Consider the following 15,026-nt stretch of genomic DNA (forward strand, 5'->3'; position numbering starts at 1 on the left):
TGAAATACTGTAGCAAAACCCTTTTTCCCTTTTTTTTTTTTCTTCTTGGAGAATAGTATTTCTATGTTTTAGCAGTTTTCATCTGATAGAACATAGAAGTTGATATTCATTGTTATACAGCTTATAGTAATATAATGATAATATTATAAAATTGTAAATTTATATGAATGTTGGTTAAAAAACTTCACGAAAAATATGAAGGGTAGCTTTTCTTAGATAGGTTGAAGAAATGACTACCCTATAGCCAAGTTATAGTGATTATATGTATAATTTCTATCTTCAGACTGGCACTTCTGTTTGTAACCTAATGAAGGGATCTAACATGAGAAACAGAGTAACTATTTCTAATTCCAGAAGTAAATGTCAAGAAATATACTCAAATAATCAACTTCTTAAGTGTCTTCCATTCAACAGATGTGGTTATAAATTACCAAGAGGAATATTTATCTCCGTAGCCCCCCAACATCCTATAAGCTCAGTGGCTACAAGAAGACATGCATAAATATCGATCTCCCGTAGCATATTAACATTTATATAAAATAGATTTAAACTGGACAAAAAAAATTTGCTACCCGTGAGTATGGACAATACCTACAATGGAATAAATGCTGCTTGTGTATTATTTGTTTTTAAAGACTAATATATCGTGTTTTATTATGATATTGCCTCAAAGCCTTAGGTCATGGGTTTCTATTGGAATGATATAATGGTTGATTCATATATAATTATTCATCTTCATTTTTCGACTAAGACAATATATTTGGATGTATATCCACATAATTGTTTGTTTTGATGGCCAAAGGAATGTATCAGTCTCGAAGCCCTCACATAGCTTTTACAAGTTAAAGCACTTGTCTCTAAGACAAATAGCACATAATCGTTTGTTGTTTATATATTTACAACTTGTTAATGACTATAAAAACTGCTTTGATTAATTAAAATCATCATATATTAGCCTCAACTGCTATATCTTGTGATTTTTTGGCAGACAAGTTAAAGAATTTCTTTTTAAAAACTTTTAACATAGCATTTCTTACAATTTTTGTTAATTACAAATCATTGGAGAAATAAATCCCAATATTTGAACTCAGACTCTCCTCCAGATGGACTCCCTTATTAGCAAATATTTTTTTTAAATCCTAACCAATAATAATTTGCTTAACTGCAATCCTTTTATGACCATTATAATACTTTGGGTACAAATGGCTATTTATGGTTTAGATTTTTTTTTTTTTTTTTGTGAACAACCAGGAAATAAGGCCAATATTTCTTTGAACAGTGATCCTTGGATTGATATTAAAAAGTGGAACTCCTTTTTAACAAACATCGTGCTCACAATAGTCTCAATCGATAATTTTAATCTCTTAATATTGGTAACCATATGGTTGGCATATTTTGCATACTTTTTAATAAACGATCATTTGCTAAGATTACTTGCCTTATTCTCCTAGTAATGAGAACATGATTATTTTAATTAGGGAAAAATTAACAAATATATTTATTTGTTGTGGCTTACAATTGGCAAGTTTTTTCATATCATTAAGTCCATGATGCCAGCCAGCCATGCAAATGGCTGATGCCATATTAATCCTTGATAAATACAAATTAAGTAAGAAAAAATATTTGAAAAGATGCATTGTAGTTAGCATGAAGGCATGCTTGGGCAAACGAAACACTTAGCAACTAATCGTGCTTACAATAAATAAGTAAAAGCATCAATGACAATTACAACTAATTAATAAATCAATATTTATTAGTGGTTGAAGCATTTGATTATTACTCGTTCTATGAATCTATAAATTTTATATCTTTTTCTTGAATATTTTTTGGAATATTATGTAGAGTAAAATTTTGAGGAATATAATCATGAAGCCTGGAGGCCTCTCATTTTTTGGAATATTGCGTGGAGCAAAATTTTGAGTAATAAATTTATGAAGCGTGCCATGGACTCCAAGAATGTTATGAGCATGAGACATGAGAAGAAATATGGATGACTTTGCATCCCTGTTCAATTATTTTTTAAAAAAATATATCTTGGTAAATATATTTCCATTTTTGGCCAGTGAATTTCTTTTTCTCTTCTTAAAGAGAGGAGGAAAGGAGAAGACGAATTGAACCAAGAAGGAAGTCTTAAAAGGGAGTGAGAAAAAGAGTAGTGACGGGAAGTAATTATAAGACACATAAATGGTGCTTGCAGAGAGAGTGTGTTGTTACGAGATAAGTCTAACGGTCTCTATCGAAGAGCAAAAATAATTAAAAAAATCAAATAAATCTACTTTTTGTGCTTTGTGATATGAAAAATTTTATCCTTAGAACTGTGGAAGATTTCAGCATGAAAACCTAAGCTATCAGATAGCTGGGTCGATATATGTAGCACCTTAGGCAGCCAATCTCCTTTTGCAATGGGTCCTTGCACACTTTTTTGTTATCCCAACAAGTTCTAGGGCTTATTTCCTCCATTCCCCTTTCAGAAAAATGAAAATAAAAACTAATAAAAATGTTAAGAAGCTCCTCATTAATATGGGACTCATCGATGAGTAACCTGACCTTTTTGTGTTGTAGTAAAAGGTGCATTTTAAATAGAATATTCTAATCTTGTATTAAGGGTTGTCCGCAATCAAGATAACAATAAGAAAAGAGGCAAAGGCTTAGTAGCAGACTGTAACCAGTCAACTAATCAATTGTTAGAGCAGACCTATCTTAGGCTATTGAGATCGTTCACCTTTCTACTATCCGATATCCATTGGTAGAGAGGGACAATTAGAGTTCCTCATCAACAGTTGCTGCGATCTGAATGATTTTCATCATTTGGAAGCCCCTCACTTCCGAGCTTTTTCAAAGTGAATTTCGATGGAAGTATATTAGATGGTGGTCATAGAGGAAAGACAGGCTTTATGATTAGAGGCCTTGACTCCAAATTCATTGTAATAGGAGGTAGATAGATTTATGACACCTCAGCACCCAGGGCAGAGCTACAAGCGGCTTAGAAGGGGATCAGCTACATGAGGCATATTCTTAAAACTGATCTCATTCATGTTGAGGGTGATTCAACAATGGTGATCTGGTGGATTGCAAGACAAGCACCATTGATGAACGGACATCCTTTTCTCTAGGATATCTGGAGGCTTGCAAGGAGTTGCCCCTCTTTTAGAGCATTTCATGCATATTGAGAGGCGAATTGGACCATGGACTAGGTTGCCTCCTACATAGAGGAGCACTAAGGTGAATAGTGCTAGAATGGATATGACTTGATTTCTCCACCTTTCGTGATATTTTATTTTTTAATTTTGTTGGATGTATTCATACTAGGACAATATGACTCTTCCATTCCATCAAAAAAACCCAATCAATTGCTTTAAGAATTATTTTCCATAGGGCTTTGGGATAATTTAATTGTAACTTTCTATTAAATATTGGCTTTGAGATAGTTTAATTGCAACTTTCTATTAAATATTGGCAATATAAAATGTTACGAGTGACATTATGTAACCATATTATTCTAGCATGAAGTTCAAAATTCACCTAGACGATCCATGTATCACACTAATCCCTACTAGGGATGGTGTTTTCTGTGTTTTATGTTGGGATAATTTTCAATGGTGGTATGACCGATCGAGGGCTTGCATGGCGTGCCACTAGCTTGTCATTGAAATTTGGAGAAGATGATATTGAGTTCGGATGCCTTGAAACTTCAGAAACTTTTAGTAGATGGGATATGTCTAAACTACTGTAAAACTAATGTGGAATGAAATAATGAAGAAATATATACTAATGATAAAAGACGCATTTCATTATCTAGAAAAGTGGTCCTCTTTCTATAGTTGCAACCTGATACTTATGAGTGCTCTTAACTAGCAAGATATATGCTAATACATAGCTTTGGATACTCATCCTTGCTATTTTGTGCCACGTGGGCTACTATTACTCAAGTAGGCAGTGCACTTCCTCTTTTCTCACGTCGTGGATAATGGAAAGATGCAAACCCCTATTTATTTTGGCTACTTATTTTTGCTATTGTGTGCTACATAAACCTCTATTGCTATGCTAAGTATGTAGTGTTACTCTCCTCTCATGTCATGAGTAGTGGAAAGATGGTATCACCACTCATTTTGGACACTTATCTTTTTATCATGTGCCACATGGACCACTATTCGCATACATGGTAGGTAGTGTGAATGCCTCTACCATGTCGTAGGTACTGGTAACTGTTGGCTAGTTATCATCCTATGACTTCGCTCCATTAAGAACTCGTCTTAGGCTGATAACTTTCACCCCTAAGTCTACATCCTAGTTACTCAGCATGTACTCTTGGCGTATCAACCTGCACCTTTAGCATATTGGCTTGAATTCTTGGCGTATCGGCCTACTTTTTTTGATACTTGGTCTAAGGTTGGTGTCCTTCTATTAGTAATTGATTTTGTAATTATGTATTTCATCCTACCGTCCATGTACTTCAACCTGTTGACCAAGTACAGCTTGGCCTACTAACCATGTATTTCAGCGTACTGGCCAAGTACTTCAGCCTACTAATTATATTTTCGATCCGTACCTTAGTATTTGATCAAATGTTGTCATTCTTGTAGAACTTGTTATTCTGCCTGCAAAAATCGTCCCTTCTAAAAACTTACTCTTAGCCAGTCTATAGACAACCATTTGAGGCTTGTTATCAGTCGGTCTTCATATCATAACCATTCATATAGGAATGTTCTTCTTCGTACCGAAGGATGGTACATCCAATCTCTTTTTAAGCCGCATTTTATATAATGGTCCCATCGGTCATGCCAAAATCTTATTTTCTGTATTTTATAGCAAGGATGGGATAACAAGCTAATAGCCGATCAAGGGCGTACTAGCGTGCCGCAGGCTTATTGTAGAGATCTAGAGAGAGTGATGCTTGGTTTGAACACCTTGAAACTTCGAAAACTTTTTAATAGCCAGAATGCTACCTAAGCTACCATAAAACTACAGTGTAAAACAAAATGTACATGAATATGAGAAATAATGATTCATTCATTGTTCGGGCCTCTTCTTCCATACTCCGTTTCCTTTTATACACCCATGTATCTCAGAACTCTCCCACTTATTGTTACATCCACTAACCCACCTTTACAATGGTTATTAACCAATATTAAATCTGGACATAATCCCATCCAACTATTAACCAATATTAAATCTGGACATAATCCCATTCAATTCCCCGCCTCTACCGTTGAGGCACTAACATCCGCGGGCTATATTTTTGGGCTTACTAATTTCCAATAAGTTTACCCTTTTGGTGCAATGATTGACATCTGGCACCTATTCATCTCAGGCAACTTATTGATGTTGGCCCTCTTTTACGTACCTGCCACATGGCATATATTAATTCAAGATATGGTGCAATTAGAAGGCAATATATTGGATCAAATCCAATTTAGGTGAAATTAAATTTAAATTAGATAAAAAAAGTCTCAACCCACATATGCGCTATTTTAATTGGTGTGAAAAAATAATTCTATACCTAACCCATCTTACATGCACCTATATAAACCTAACTTGCCAACCGAACTAACGCATCACACATCAACCATATAGTTAAGAACCTAAAAACAAAATGGATCACAAATAGGAGATTTAGGAATAGGCATCCAAATAAAATGAGAAAATATGGAGGAAAAAAAACTAAAATAAAGTGGATAAAGAACTATGTTAAATTCCTTCACTTGTCTCCTCGAAATATTTGATAAATTCTCTTAACCATTAATTGCACAACCTTCACTGCTAATCTAAAACAATCATTACTATTTCAGAGGTATAGAGAATGATTTGAAGAACTTTTTTCAGTTCATGGTAATCTAGTGGGTCGAAGGGCTAAACTTTATACTCAGCCCATCCAATTATCAAAGCCCCTTTAATTTGTTTATTCTTAAGTAGGATTGAGTAGATTAGCAGGAGCAAAATTTGTTGGATATCCTCCTATTATAGCCTTATCCGCAAGAATATTATATAATTCTGCTAGCTCTGGAAGTGGGAGAAGAAGGCCCTCGCTGGTTGGCTCACTTCCACAGCAATTCCATGCTCCCATGCCGGCTCAGCCACCATAACATCAAGCACGTCTCTAATGCTTGCGTTACACATGAGGCACGCTTCTCTCTCCCACAGCAAGGTACAATCATTGGGCAAGGGGGGAACCCACCACCACCACAAACAGCGTCCCACTTGATGCCGTTTTCTTCTCTTTTCCTTGGATGTCCCCTTCTTACTTTGATGTGACCGGAGGGGTTGGATTTGTGATCAGGAACCATTTTAGTAGAATGATAGGAGGAGGAGGACGGCCCATGCCTGGACTTACAGTGATTGGGACAGGGCTGCGGATAGTTTGGAAGGGTATATCCTATGCGTGGTAGGTACATGGTGTGAAACGGGTCTGCCTCGAGGGAGACTCATCTGTGGTCATCGACTGGCTCCGAGGGACGGATCGGTTTGGGGATGGTCATCCCCTTATTCGGAAGACCCGTAGAATAGCGCGGTTGATGGGTGATGTTCATATAGGACACGTGTTCAAGGAAGCGAACAGGGCTGCAAACTAGGTCGCCTCCTTTGTTGCTCGGCGCTCCGGAAATTTTTTTTGGACGTCTGTATCAGACGTTCATCCTTCTTTGCACCTTTTATTTTCCCGCGATTTAGCAGGCTGTACTCATGTTAGAGTTATATGAAATGAGTAGCCACTTTTACCAAAAAAAAATAACATTCGTTCGTTGCTCTATGACCCAGAAAGAGAAATTGTTTAGAGCACTCTGGATGTTTTGTTTTTAGATTTTATTAGATATATCCGTACTCGTATAGTATGATACGCCCACCCTAGCGCAAAAAAAAAAAAAAATCCATTCATTTAGAATTTGTTTAGTCCGGAAAAAATAATAAAAATTAAAAAATTGAGAAATATTCTTTTATTTAGTTAGAATTTTTTAAAAATAAAAATAATTTATATTTTATATAAAAATTATATAAAATACTAAAAAGTTTAATTTTTATTGGTTGCAAATTGAGTTTTTTTTTAAAAAAAAGAATGCTTAAGTTTTTAGATATAAATGAGATGGGTTCCTTCTGTTTGTATAATTTTTTCAGAAAAATAAATATCTGGCCGAATACAAACCTATTTTAGAATATATCAAATTTTTTTATGATCAATCAATTATATAAAATTATTTTTTTAATATTATATAATCATATATCATTTTTTCGAAAAAAATATTTCAGCCAAAACTCCGTTTCAACCTTCAAGTAATCACCCTTCCATTTCTTCCTCGCCGATCCGAAATCTTCCCCTTTTCATTTCGCTTCCGATCAGCCGGTCTCCAGAGGCTCCTCCCAAACGCGTATTTCTGGCTATTTTTCTTAAAGAGATCAATTGAATTGATTAATGAATTATCTAAAAAAATTACAAAAGGAGCTGTCGACCTCCTGTTAATGGTAGGGAACACCCGACCCTGGCGCACGTTAGCACCACCAGATTGGATGCACCCACAGAGACGGAGAGGAGAGGAGAGGAGAGAAGAGAGAAAAGGGCACGCTCAAATTTCGACGCTCGCTTTGAGATTAGCAAGACGAAAATTCCAGAAATGAAACAATGGAGGCCACAATGCTCCATCCTCTCATCGTTACTTAACGGTACACCAATATTTACACACAAAACAACACACGATCTGATCGAAGAATTAAATGAACAAGCAAACAGCAGGTTCGAGAATCCTAGCACGCGATCCCGACGGCCGTTGACGGCGGCGGGGGCTGCGGGGGGGACGCCGGAAGGCGGGAGGAGAAATTGCGGTACCGGAACTCCTCGTCGGCGAGGGCGTCATCCTCGAACCCCTCGTCGAAGTTGAGGGCGTAGCTCAGGGGATCGTACCCGAAGTCGCTCGAGTGGCGGCGCTGCCGCCCCCTCCGCGAGATGAGGCTACAGCACCGGTCCTTGATCTCCGGCAGCTCCTGCGCCTTGGACCGCAGCCACACGGACGACGATCGGATCAGCGATAGCGGCCGCTCCTCGCCGGCGGCGGCGACGGCAACTGGAATCTCGCAGCCGGCCCCACGGAAGCAGCAGGAGAAGCGGATCGAGGACCGGAGCTTGTTCTTGACAGACGAGGTGGGCTCATATTCCATCAGATTTAGGGTTAGGGTTTCGGAGAGGAAAATAAAGATCTCGAAAGAGAGAGGGAGGAGAGACGAGAGAAGGGAATGGGATTCGGGGAGAGGAGCGGCCATGGGGGTTTATATAGGTTGGGGAAAAAGACGGATAAGGACTGACGGAGCAACGGCGAAGCTGTGGGCGGGGCGATGGTTTATTTTAAGGCAGTCGCGGCGTCGCGTGAGCTGTAAGGGTACTTTGGGTATTATGGAAACATTGGAGGCGCCCGTGAGCGGGGGACCAGGGATCCATCAGCTCACCGAATGATGTCCCGATACATTGGCCCAATAATAAATGGATTTTACTCTAGATAGTGGCGTGGTGACGTTACCGAGTGGTAATGGGATATCGGGTCGAGATTATCTTATCCCGGAAGAAATTTGTTATTTAAGCAAATTGATAAATGCCTTCCGTTATTTTCTTAGGTGCACGCTCATGTGATCACGAGAAAGACCGGTGCGAGTGTCTTCTGAAAGAAAAAGGAGCTTGGGCTATCAATGAATTTGGCGAGTTAGGAACTTGGGAGTCAAACGTTTGACGGTGGAGTGAGTCACGAAGCAGTGAATTCTCAAAGGTGGGATGCGGCGCATTCGGCCTCGGTGATCAATTTGTTAAGAAAAAAAAAAAAAAAAAGAAGGACGGACGGATGCCCTTTTATTAAAGGCATTCAATGAATGATGCAAAACTGCAGAAATTTTCAGACGGTGTAAATGTATAAGAGGACAAACAGAGCAGCTGACTGGATCACCTCCTATACAATGCAACATTTCGGAAAGGTCCTCTGGATGCATCAGAGGACCAGTCTTTCATAGTTATGCCATTTTGTAACTCTTGACTCTGCTGGCTGCACCTACATCAAGATAGGATGAGCAGCCATTGTACCAAAAAAAAAAGATAAGATATGGTGTGCAGGAACATTTGAAGGGCATGCACATGCGGAGGAGCTCGCATAAAAGGTTGGCGTAGTGCCAAATTTGTAGGTAAAGAGGGCAAAGGGAGAGGATAATAACCATAAGTAAAATAGATGACAATTGATAATCCAACTCGTTAATTAGATTCACCAACGATCTATTTTAAATAGATTCGAATTTGATATAAATAAATTTGGATCATAAACGAGTCAATCTATCTAAATTTGTTTATTAAATCGCTTGGATTTAGATTTAGACCTTTGACCCATTTAACTCATTTTGACCTATTTTAATGGAGTTCAAAACTTGGGTTAGGTGAGACTTCCTTATGTATGGCTCAGAATCTTAGCAAAATCAGATCAGGACTTAGGTAGTTTATCTATCAGACAGGCTATCTAGAATGATTCATCTAAATTGGTTCCATTAGCATTAAGCTGGTGGATCAGGATTTCAAAATCATGAATTTGGTCATTCATAGGCTTTGAGTCCACCATCCTAAAGTTATTGAAGTCGAGGCCTTGAACCTCTTCACCCTAGCATCATCAAGACCATATTTACTTTCCAGGGTGTCCCAGAGTTCTTTGGCACTCTTAGCTGTGTAATAAATATCATACAACCTCTCAGAAAGGGCACCTAGGATTCTATGAATGCAATGATAGTCTATTTCATCAGGTGTCCTAGAGGGTGTGCTGGTGGAGGCAGAAGATTCAGTATGGGAGGAGGATGAATTTCAGTTTGAGTTTTGGCGAGTAGCATATCGTGAAGTAGTTAGTTTGGACCCGTTATCAACTTCAATGGTGCTCTCACCTATGGCTGAGATCAACCCTAATATGGTGAGCCAGAATTGCATTTGGTTCTGCCACCTTCTAAAGTTATGACCATCAAATTTTTCAGATTTGGCACTAAGGTGGTCACTAGTGTTTGAGGTCATAGGTTCAAGTTATAGAGAAGGGACACAAACCTGAATGAAGGCAAAAAGTCTATGTCAAAAGATTGCACTAAAATTTGTATTGAATTTTGAATGTCTAGTTGATATATCCAAAAAATAATAGCCAAATCAGCTCCAGATTGGTTGTGGAGCACTAGGCTCATTTAAGTACCAGCTTTTTTTAGGCACATATGCCTTTTTGACAAGTTTTTCTTTAACACTATTAGTTAGTGGATATAATCACTAGAAATCACACAAATTCAATTTTTGCAAAAGCCTAAGTGCAAACTTAAATTTGTTGTCACGAATTAACTAATTTTCAAATTTTTCATTTGACTTTTTCGAATTAGTAATAATTGATTACTAATTTTGTGCCAGCAAATCAAATATTGTAATTGAGATCTAAAATATAAATTCAATGAATGATAAGATTTATTATTTTATTAGAATAATTGAATACTAATTTTATGCTAGCAAATCAATTATTGTAATTGAGATCTAAAATATCATTCAATAAATTATAAGATTTAGTATCTTATTAGAATAATTGATTACTAATTTTGTGCTAGCAAATCAATTATTGTAATTGAGATCTAAAATATTAATTCAATGAATTATAAGATTTATTATCTTATTATAATAATTGATTACTAATTTTATGCTAGCAAATCAATTATTGTAATTGGATCTAAAATGACAATTCAATGAATTATAAGATTTATTAACTTATTAGAATAATTGATTACTAATTTTGTGCTAGTAAATCAATTATTGTAATTGAGATCTAAAATTTCAATTCAATGAATTATAAGAATTATTATCTTATTAGAATAATTGATTAGTAATTTTGTGTTAGCAAATCAATTATTGTAATTGAGATCTAAAATATCAATTCAATGAATTAATTATTATGTATTAACCAATTTCTGAATTTTCTGTTTGAATGGGATCTAGAAATTACTCCTTGAGGAGTCCAAATGGAGGTATGATAAACCTCTTGAAGGTTAAACAAATTATTACCATTTTATAATGATTTACTGAATTATATATTACTAACAAAAAAAAATAAACAAACACTTCTTTGGATTGTTAGTAATATATTATCTAAATAAACAAATGAATCTAATATTACAATTAATGGAAAATTTTTATAGAGAATAATATAAATAGATATTATTTGACATCAAAATAATTCTATTTTAACACAAAAGAAATCTATTCTAGCACAAAATAAATCTATTCATTTAATAAAATTAAATCACAAAATTGTAAATCCTACGGATCTACTAATATTAAATTAAAAATATAAGTTAGAGAAAATAGCCTGATTGAAGGTAGGTCGAAGCGCGTAGACGCTGTCCCAAAGAAGTGTTTGCCCCACGTACGGGTCTCCCGACAATCCTCCTCTGAGATACGACGACCTTACAACTTTTTTTTCGGTACGTATCGGAAGAAGTCAAAACGAATCCGATCGAACTTGCAGATCCAGCGAAGAACGAAATAAAAATAATAAAATAAATTAAATATAATTGCAAAAATGAAAATCAGAAGTGGTTAAGAGGAAGAACTTTTCTCCAATTTTTTTTTAATTTTTTTTTCTAATTTTTTGTGTTTCGATTAGGATGAAAACAAGAAATATTTATAGAAGTTTTAAGCAGAAATATATTGGTTTTTTTGCCACGTGCTCGCGGTAATCTTGCAAATGTCAAAATTCAAAAAAAAAAAAAACCGCAGCCAGCGCTTGCTGGCTATCGTGCACGCGGTTAATTTTTTCGGGTACTTTCCCATCCCTCTAAAGACCCCGATGTAACAGGAGGTCCCGATTGACCCAAAAAAGAACTTCCGGTCCACCGCTTCATGGATCTTTAATTCCCGGTCCCTAAGTTACTGTTTGCGTTAAAATATAGTACCCAAAGTGCCCCCAGGTTACTTAAGTACCCCCATGATACCGGAAGCGGGAAAAAAATAGGTACCGCGTTCTGTTTTCTAACCGGAAGACACTCTGTTTTTGTCTACCGAAGATGCTCCGAAGTAAAAATCCCACTTGCAGCCCTTAAGCGTGGATGCCCCTGGTGATCCCACGGAAGGTGTTTACCGAAGATGGCTTTCGAGGAAGATTTTGAAACGGGAAAAAGGTGTAAAAATAGGCCGCAACAGGGTATCGTTTTGTCTCCGTTCTTCTCTGTTTTGTCTTTGCCAATGGAGATTGTTTGGTCTGGGAAGAGACAAGCACCCATTAGGATGGATGCTAGATGGATAGGGAGAGAGCATGTCGAGCCTTTGTGTTGACCTAAAAACGTTGAGACTCCATCTTACTCTTTACCTGTTCCCTGTTTGAGAGAATGCTGATAGTCCCTCTTTCTCTGTGTAGTGAGACTCTGCTCCACTATATTCCTAAGTCTGTTTGCAATTCGAAATTATCTGTTCATTGCCTCCTCTTTTTTCCATTGTCATGGCTTCGGAAGACACTGGTAGCTCTGTTTTTATGGCCATTTTGTTCTTATGGTAGCGAAGCTGTGATTATTTCAATCTCAAAAGACACAATTCTTGATCAAATTTTTAAGAAAATAGTTGAAAGGTGGAGACATTTATCTTCTACAATGATAGAAGTTAAGTTTTATATTCCAAACAAATCTAAAATGCTTGTTATGCTCATGAGCGATAAGGATGTTCGTAACATGCATTAAATACACGTCAACTTAAATGTCAAGGTGATCGAGATGGTTGTTACTCATTCTCCAACCTTGATCGAAGGTGCTGTTGTGGTAATTGAGAGGTATTCCCTTTTTTAAATTTTGTTTTGTGCAACGGATTTTAGTAAGTTTGCTAAAATAATGTTTATCCTATTGTATGAACAGTGGCTCATCGCATTGTGCTGAAATCAGTTCGAGAGGGAAAAATTTTTCGAAGGGTAGCTCAAGTAATTTTGGTCAAGTTGTTGAAGAAACAAGAGCCGCAATTGAAGAGGAAGCAAGTCAAAAAAATTCGTTGGATGATTGGAAAAATAGTATAGAGGGTGTTGGTCAGGAGTTCATGAATGTGGAAACTCTACGTGACACCATTCGCAACTATTGCATTGCAAAATGCAGGGATTTTGTCTTCGTGAAGAACGATCGTGATCGAGTTACTGTAGAATGTGTTTATGAAGGTTGCGAATGGCGTATTCATGCTTCTCGCCTTGGGAATGGTGAAAAGTTTGCAATTAAAAAAATGCACTGTAACCACACATGTGGAGGAGGATTGCAAGTGCGGTCTCATCCAAAGGCTTCAAAACGTTGGGTTTCCAAAATTGTTAAAGATCAACTTCAAGATATGCCGTTATATAAGCCGAGTGATATTGTAAAGGATATTCGACGACAATATGGTGTTGAATTGCCGTATCATCAAGCTTGGCGTGGTAAGGAGGTGGCCATGATGGATCTTTATGGTAACAGCCGGCTATCTTATGAACGGATTCGCTGGTATTGCGATGCCATTCGTCAGACCAACCCCGGCAGCATTGCAGAGTATGAAACAATTGATGGTCGATTCAGACGTCTATTCATTTGTTTTCATGCTTCACTAATGGGTTTCATAAAAGGATGTCGTCCTCTGATTTTTATGGATGGCACATTTATAAAGTATAAGGATGGAGGTGTATTGCTTGGAGCCACTTCCAAAGATGGAAATGATGATATGTTTCCTATAGCTTATGGTGTTGTAGATACAGAATGTGATGAAAATTGGGAATGGTTTTGCCGGTTTCTGAAAGAAGCTATTCATAGTTGTACTGAGTATAGTAGTCAACAGTTCACATTTATGACGGATAGACATCAGGGCATTATTAAATCCGTGCCGAAGTACTTTCCTGATTCTTACCACTCATATTGTATACGTCATGTGAAAGAAAACTTCAAGAATCAGGTTTGCATCGTCATATTATGAATAATTTAAACTACAAAGTATCTAAGTAATGTAGCATGTGGTATATCTAATTTTAATTATCAATGCAGGTCCTTGTCCATTATCGTGCAGCTGAGAGAAAGAGGCTCATTGATTTACTAAATGCTGCTGCCTATACACCAAGGCTTACTGTATTCCGAAAGCTAATTGCAAAGCTTACATCAGAAGCCCCTGGTGCTACCACCTTTCTCCTACATGCAAAGCCGGAGCATTGGGCGAATGCTGTATTTTCAGGTCCACGCTGGGGCATCATGACATCGAATGTGGCAGAGTCTTTTAATAATTGGGTCCTGGAGGCTCGTCATCTCCCTGTGCCTCAGATGGTTGACCATATAAGGATCCAAATAATGCAGATGATGCATGAACGGCGTAATGGAGGATATAGCATTCAATCTCAACTTTGTCCTGATGCGGAGAAAGTGTTGCAAAAAAATGCGAAAGATGGTCGGAGATTAGCTGTATTTACGTCCAACATAATGATATATGACGTAAAGGATACCAACTACTCATGCAAAGTTGACCTGCATATGTGTAGCTGCTCTTGTGGAGAGTGGCGAATCTTCCGCATGACATGTAAGCATGCTTGTGCATGCATCGAGAAGGATGGCAGATCACTATACCAATTCACTGACAATTGCTTCCAAGCTGAATTGTATAGAGGAACATATGCCGAAGCAATCAGTCCAATTCCTGACATGGAGAAGCCCCAAAGTGCCTCTGAAGAGATTCACATTCTACCCCCTATAAGAAAGACACGTCCCGGCAGGCCTAAAAAGAAGAGAAGACTTCGCAAGTGGAGTCAGTACGTGAAATGAGATGTGGACGATGCGGGAAGGTTGGGCACAATAGAAGGACTTGTAATGAGATCATCAAGTAAAGAATATGGACATTATGAAGAATGTATCGAGATACCTGCAATGTATTTTCATGTTAGTCACAGCATATTAACTGGGAATCTCTTGTATTGATGTTAATGAAGTGCAAACTGAATTGTATATGTTGATTTTTTGTTAGATTTTAATTCAGTTACTTCAAACCGGATTGCAGTTAAAAAATTGTTACTAACACGTAATGATAC

General features: G+C 37.2%; 2 protein-coding genes across 2 annotated transcripts; one reads left to right on the plus strand and one right to left on the minus strand.

Annotated features, from left to right (window-relative positions):
- Positions 1–7,546: 7,546 nt before the first annotated feature.
- LOC103715980 lies at positions 7,547–8,282 on the minus strand. Its single transcript, XM_008803793.4, has one exon. It carries the CDS (start codon positions 8,242–8,244, stop codon positions 7,732–7,734), a length of 513 nt encoding a protein of 170 aa, XP_008802015.2. The 5' UTR covers positions 8,245–8,282; the 3' UTR covers positions 7,547–7,731.
- Positions 8,283–12,726: 4,444 nt separating this feature from the next.
- LOC120110822 lies at positions 12,727–14,763 on the plus strand. The gene is made up of 3 exons (XM_039126616.1): positions 12,727–12,782; positions 12,865–13,909; positions 13,999–14,763. Exons 1-3 carry the CDS (start codon positions 12,727–12,729, stop codon positions 14,761–14,763), a joined length of 1,866 nt encoding a protein of 621 aa, XP_038982544.1.
- Positions 14,764–15,026: the final 263 nt, after the last annotated feature.

Source organism: Phoenix dactylifera, chromosome 1, assembly GCF_009389715.1.
Source record: "Phoenix dactylifera cultivar Barhee BC4 chromosome 1, palm_55x_up_171113_PBpolish2nd_filt_p, whole genome shotgun sequence".
NCBI classification, from domain to species: Eukaryota; Viridiplantae; Streptophyta; class Magnoliopsida; order Arecales; family Arecaceae; genus Phoenix; species Phoenix dactylifera.

Excerpts from the sequence above, each read along its gene's own strand:
- LOC120110822 (XM_039126616.1), top strand. The coding sequence starts at position 12,727 with ATGGTTGTTACTCATTCTCCAACCTTGATCGAAGGTGCTGTTGTGGTA. Across the intron at positions 12,783-12,864 it reads GCTGTTGTGGTAATTGAGAG|TGGCTCATCGCATTGTGCTG; the intron begins GTATTCCCTTTT and ends TTGTATGAACAG. Across the intron at positions 13,910-13,998 it reads AAGAAAACTTCAAGAATCAG|GTCCTTGTCCATTATCGTGC; the intron begins GTTTGCATCGTC and ends TTATCAATGCAG.
- LOC103715980 (XM_008803793.4), bottom strand. The coding sequence starts at position 8,244 with ATGGCCGCTCCTCTCCCCGAATCCCATTCCCTTCTCTCGTCTCTCCTC.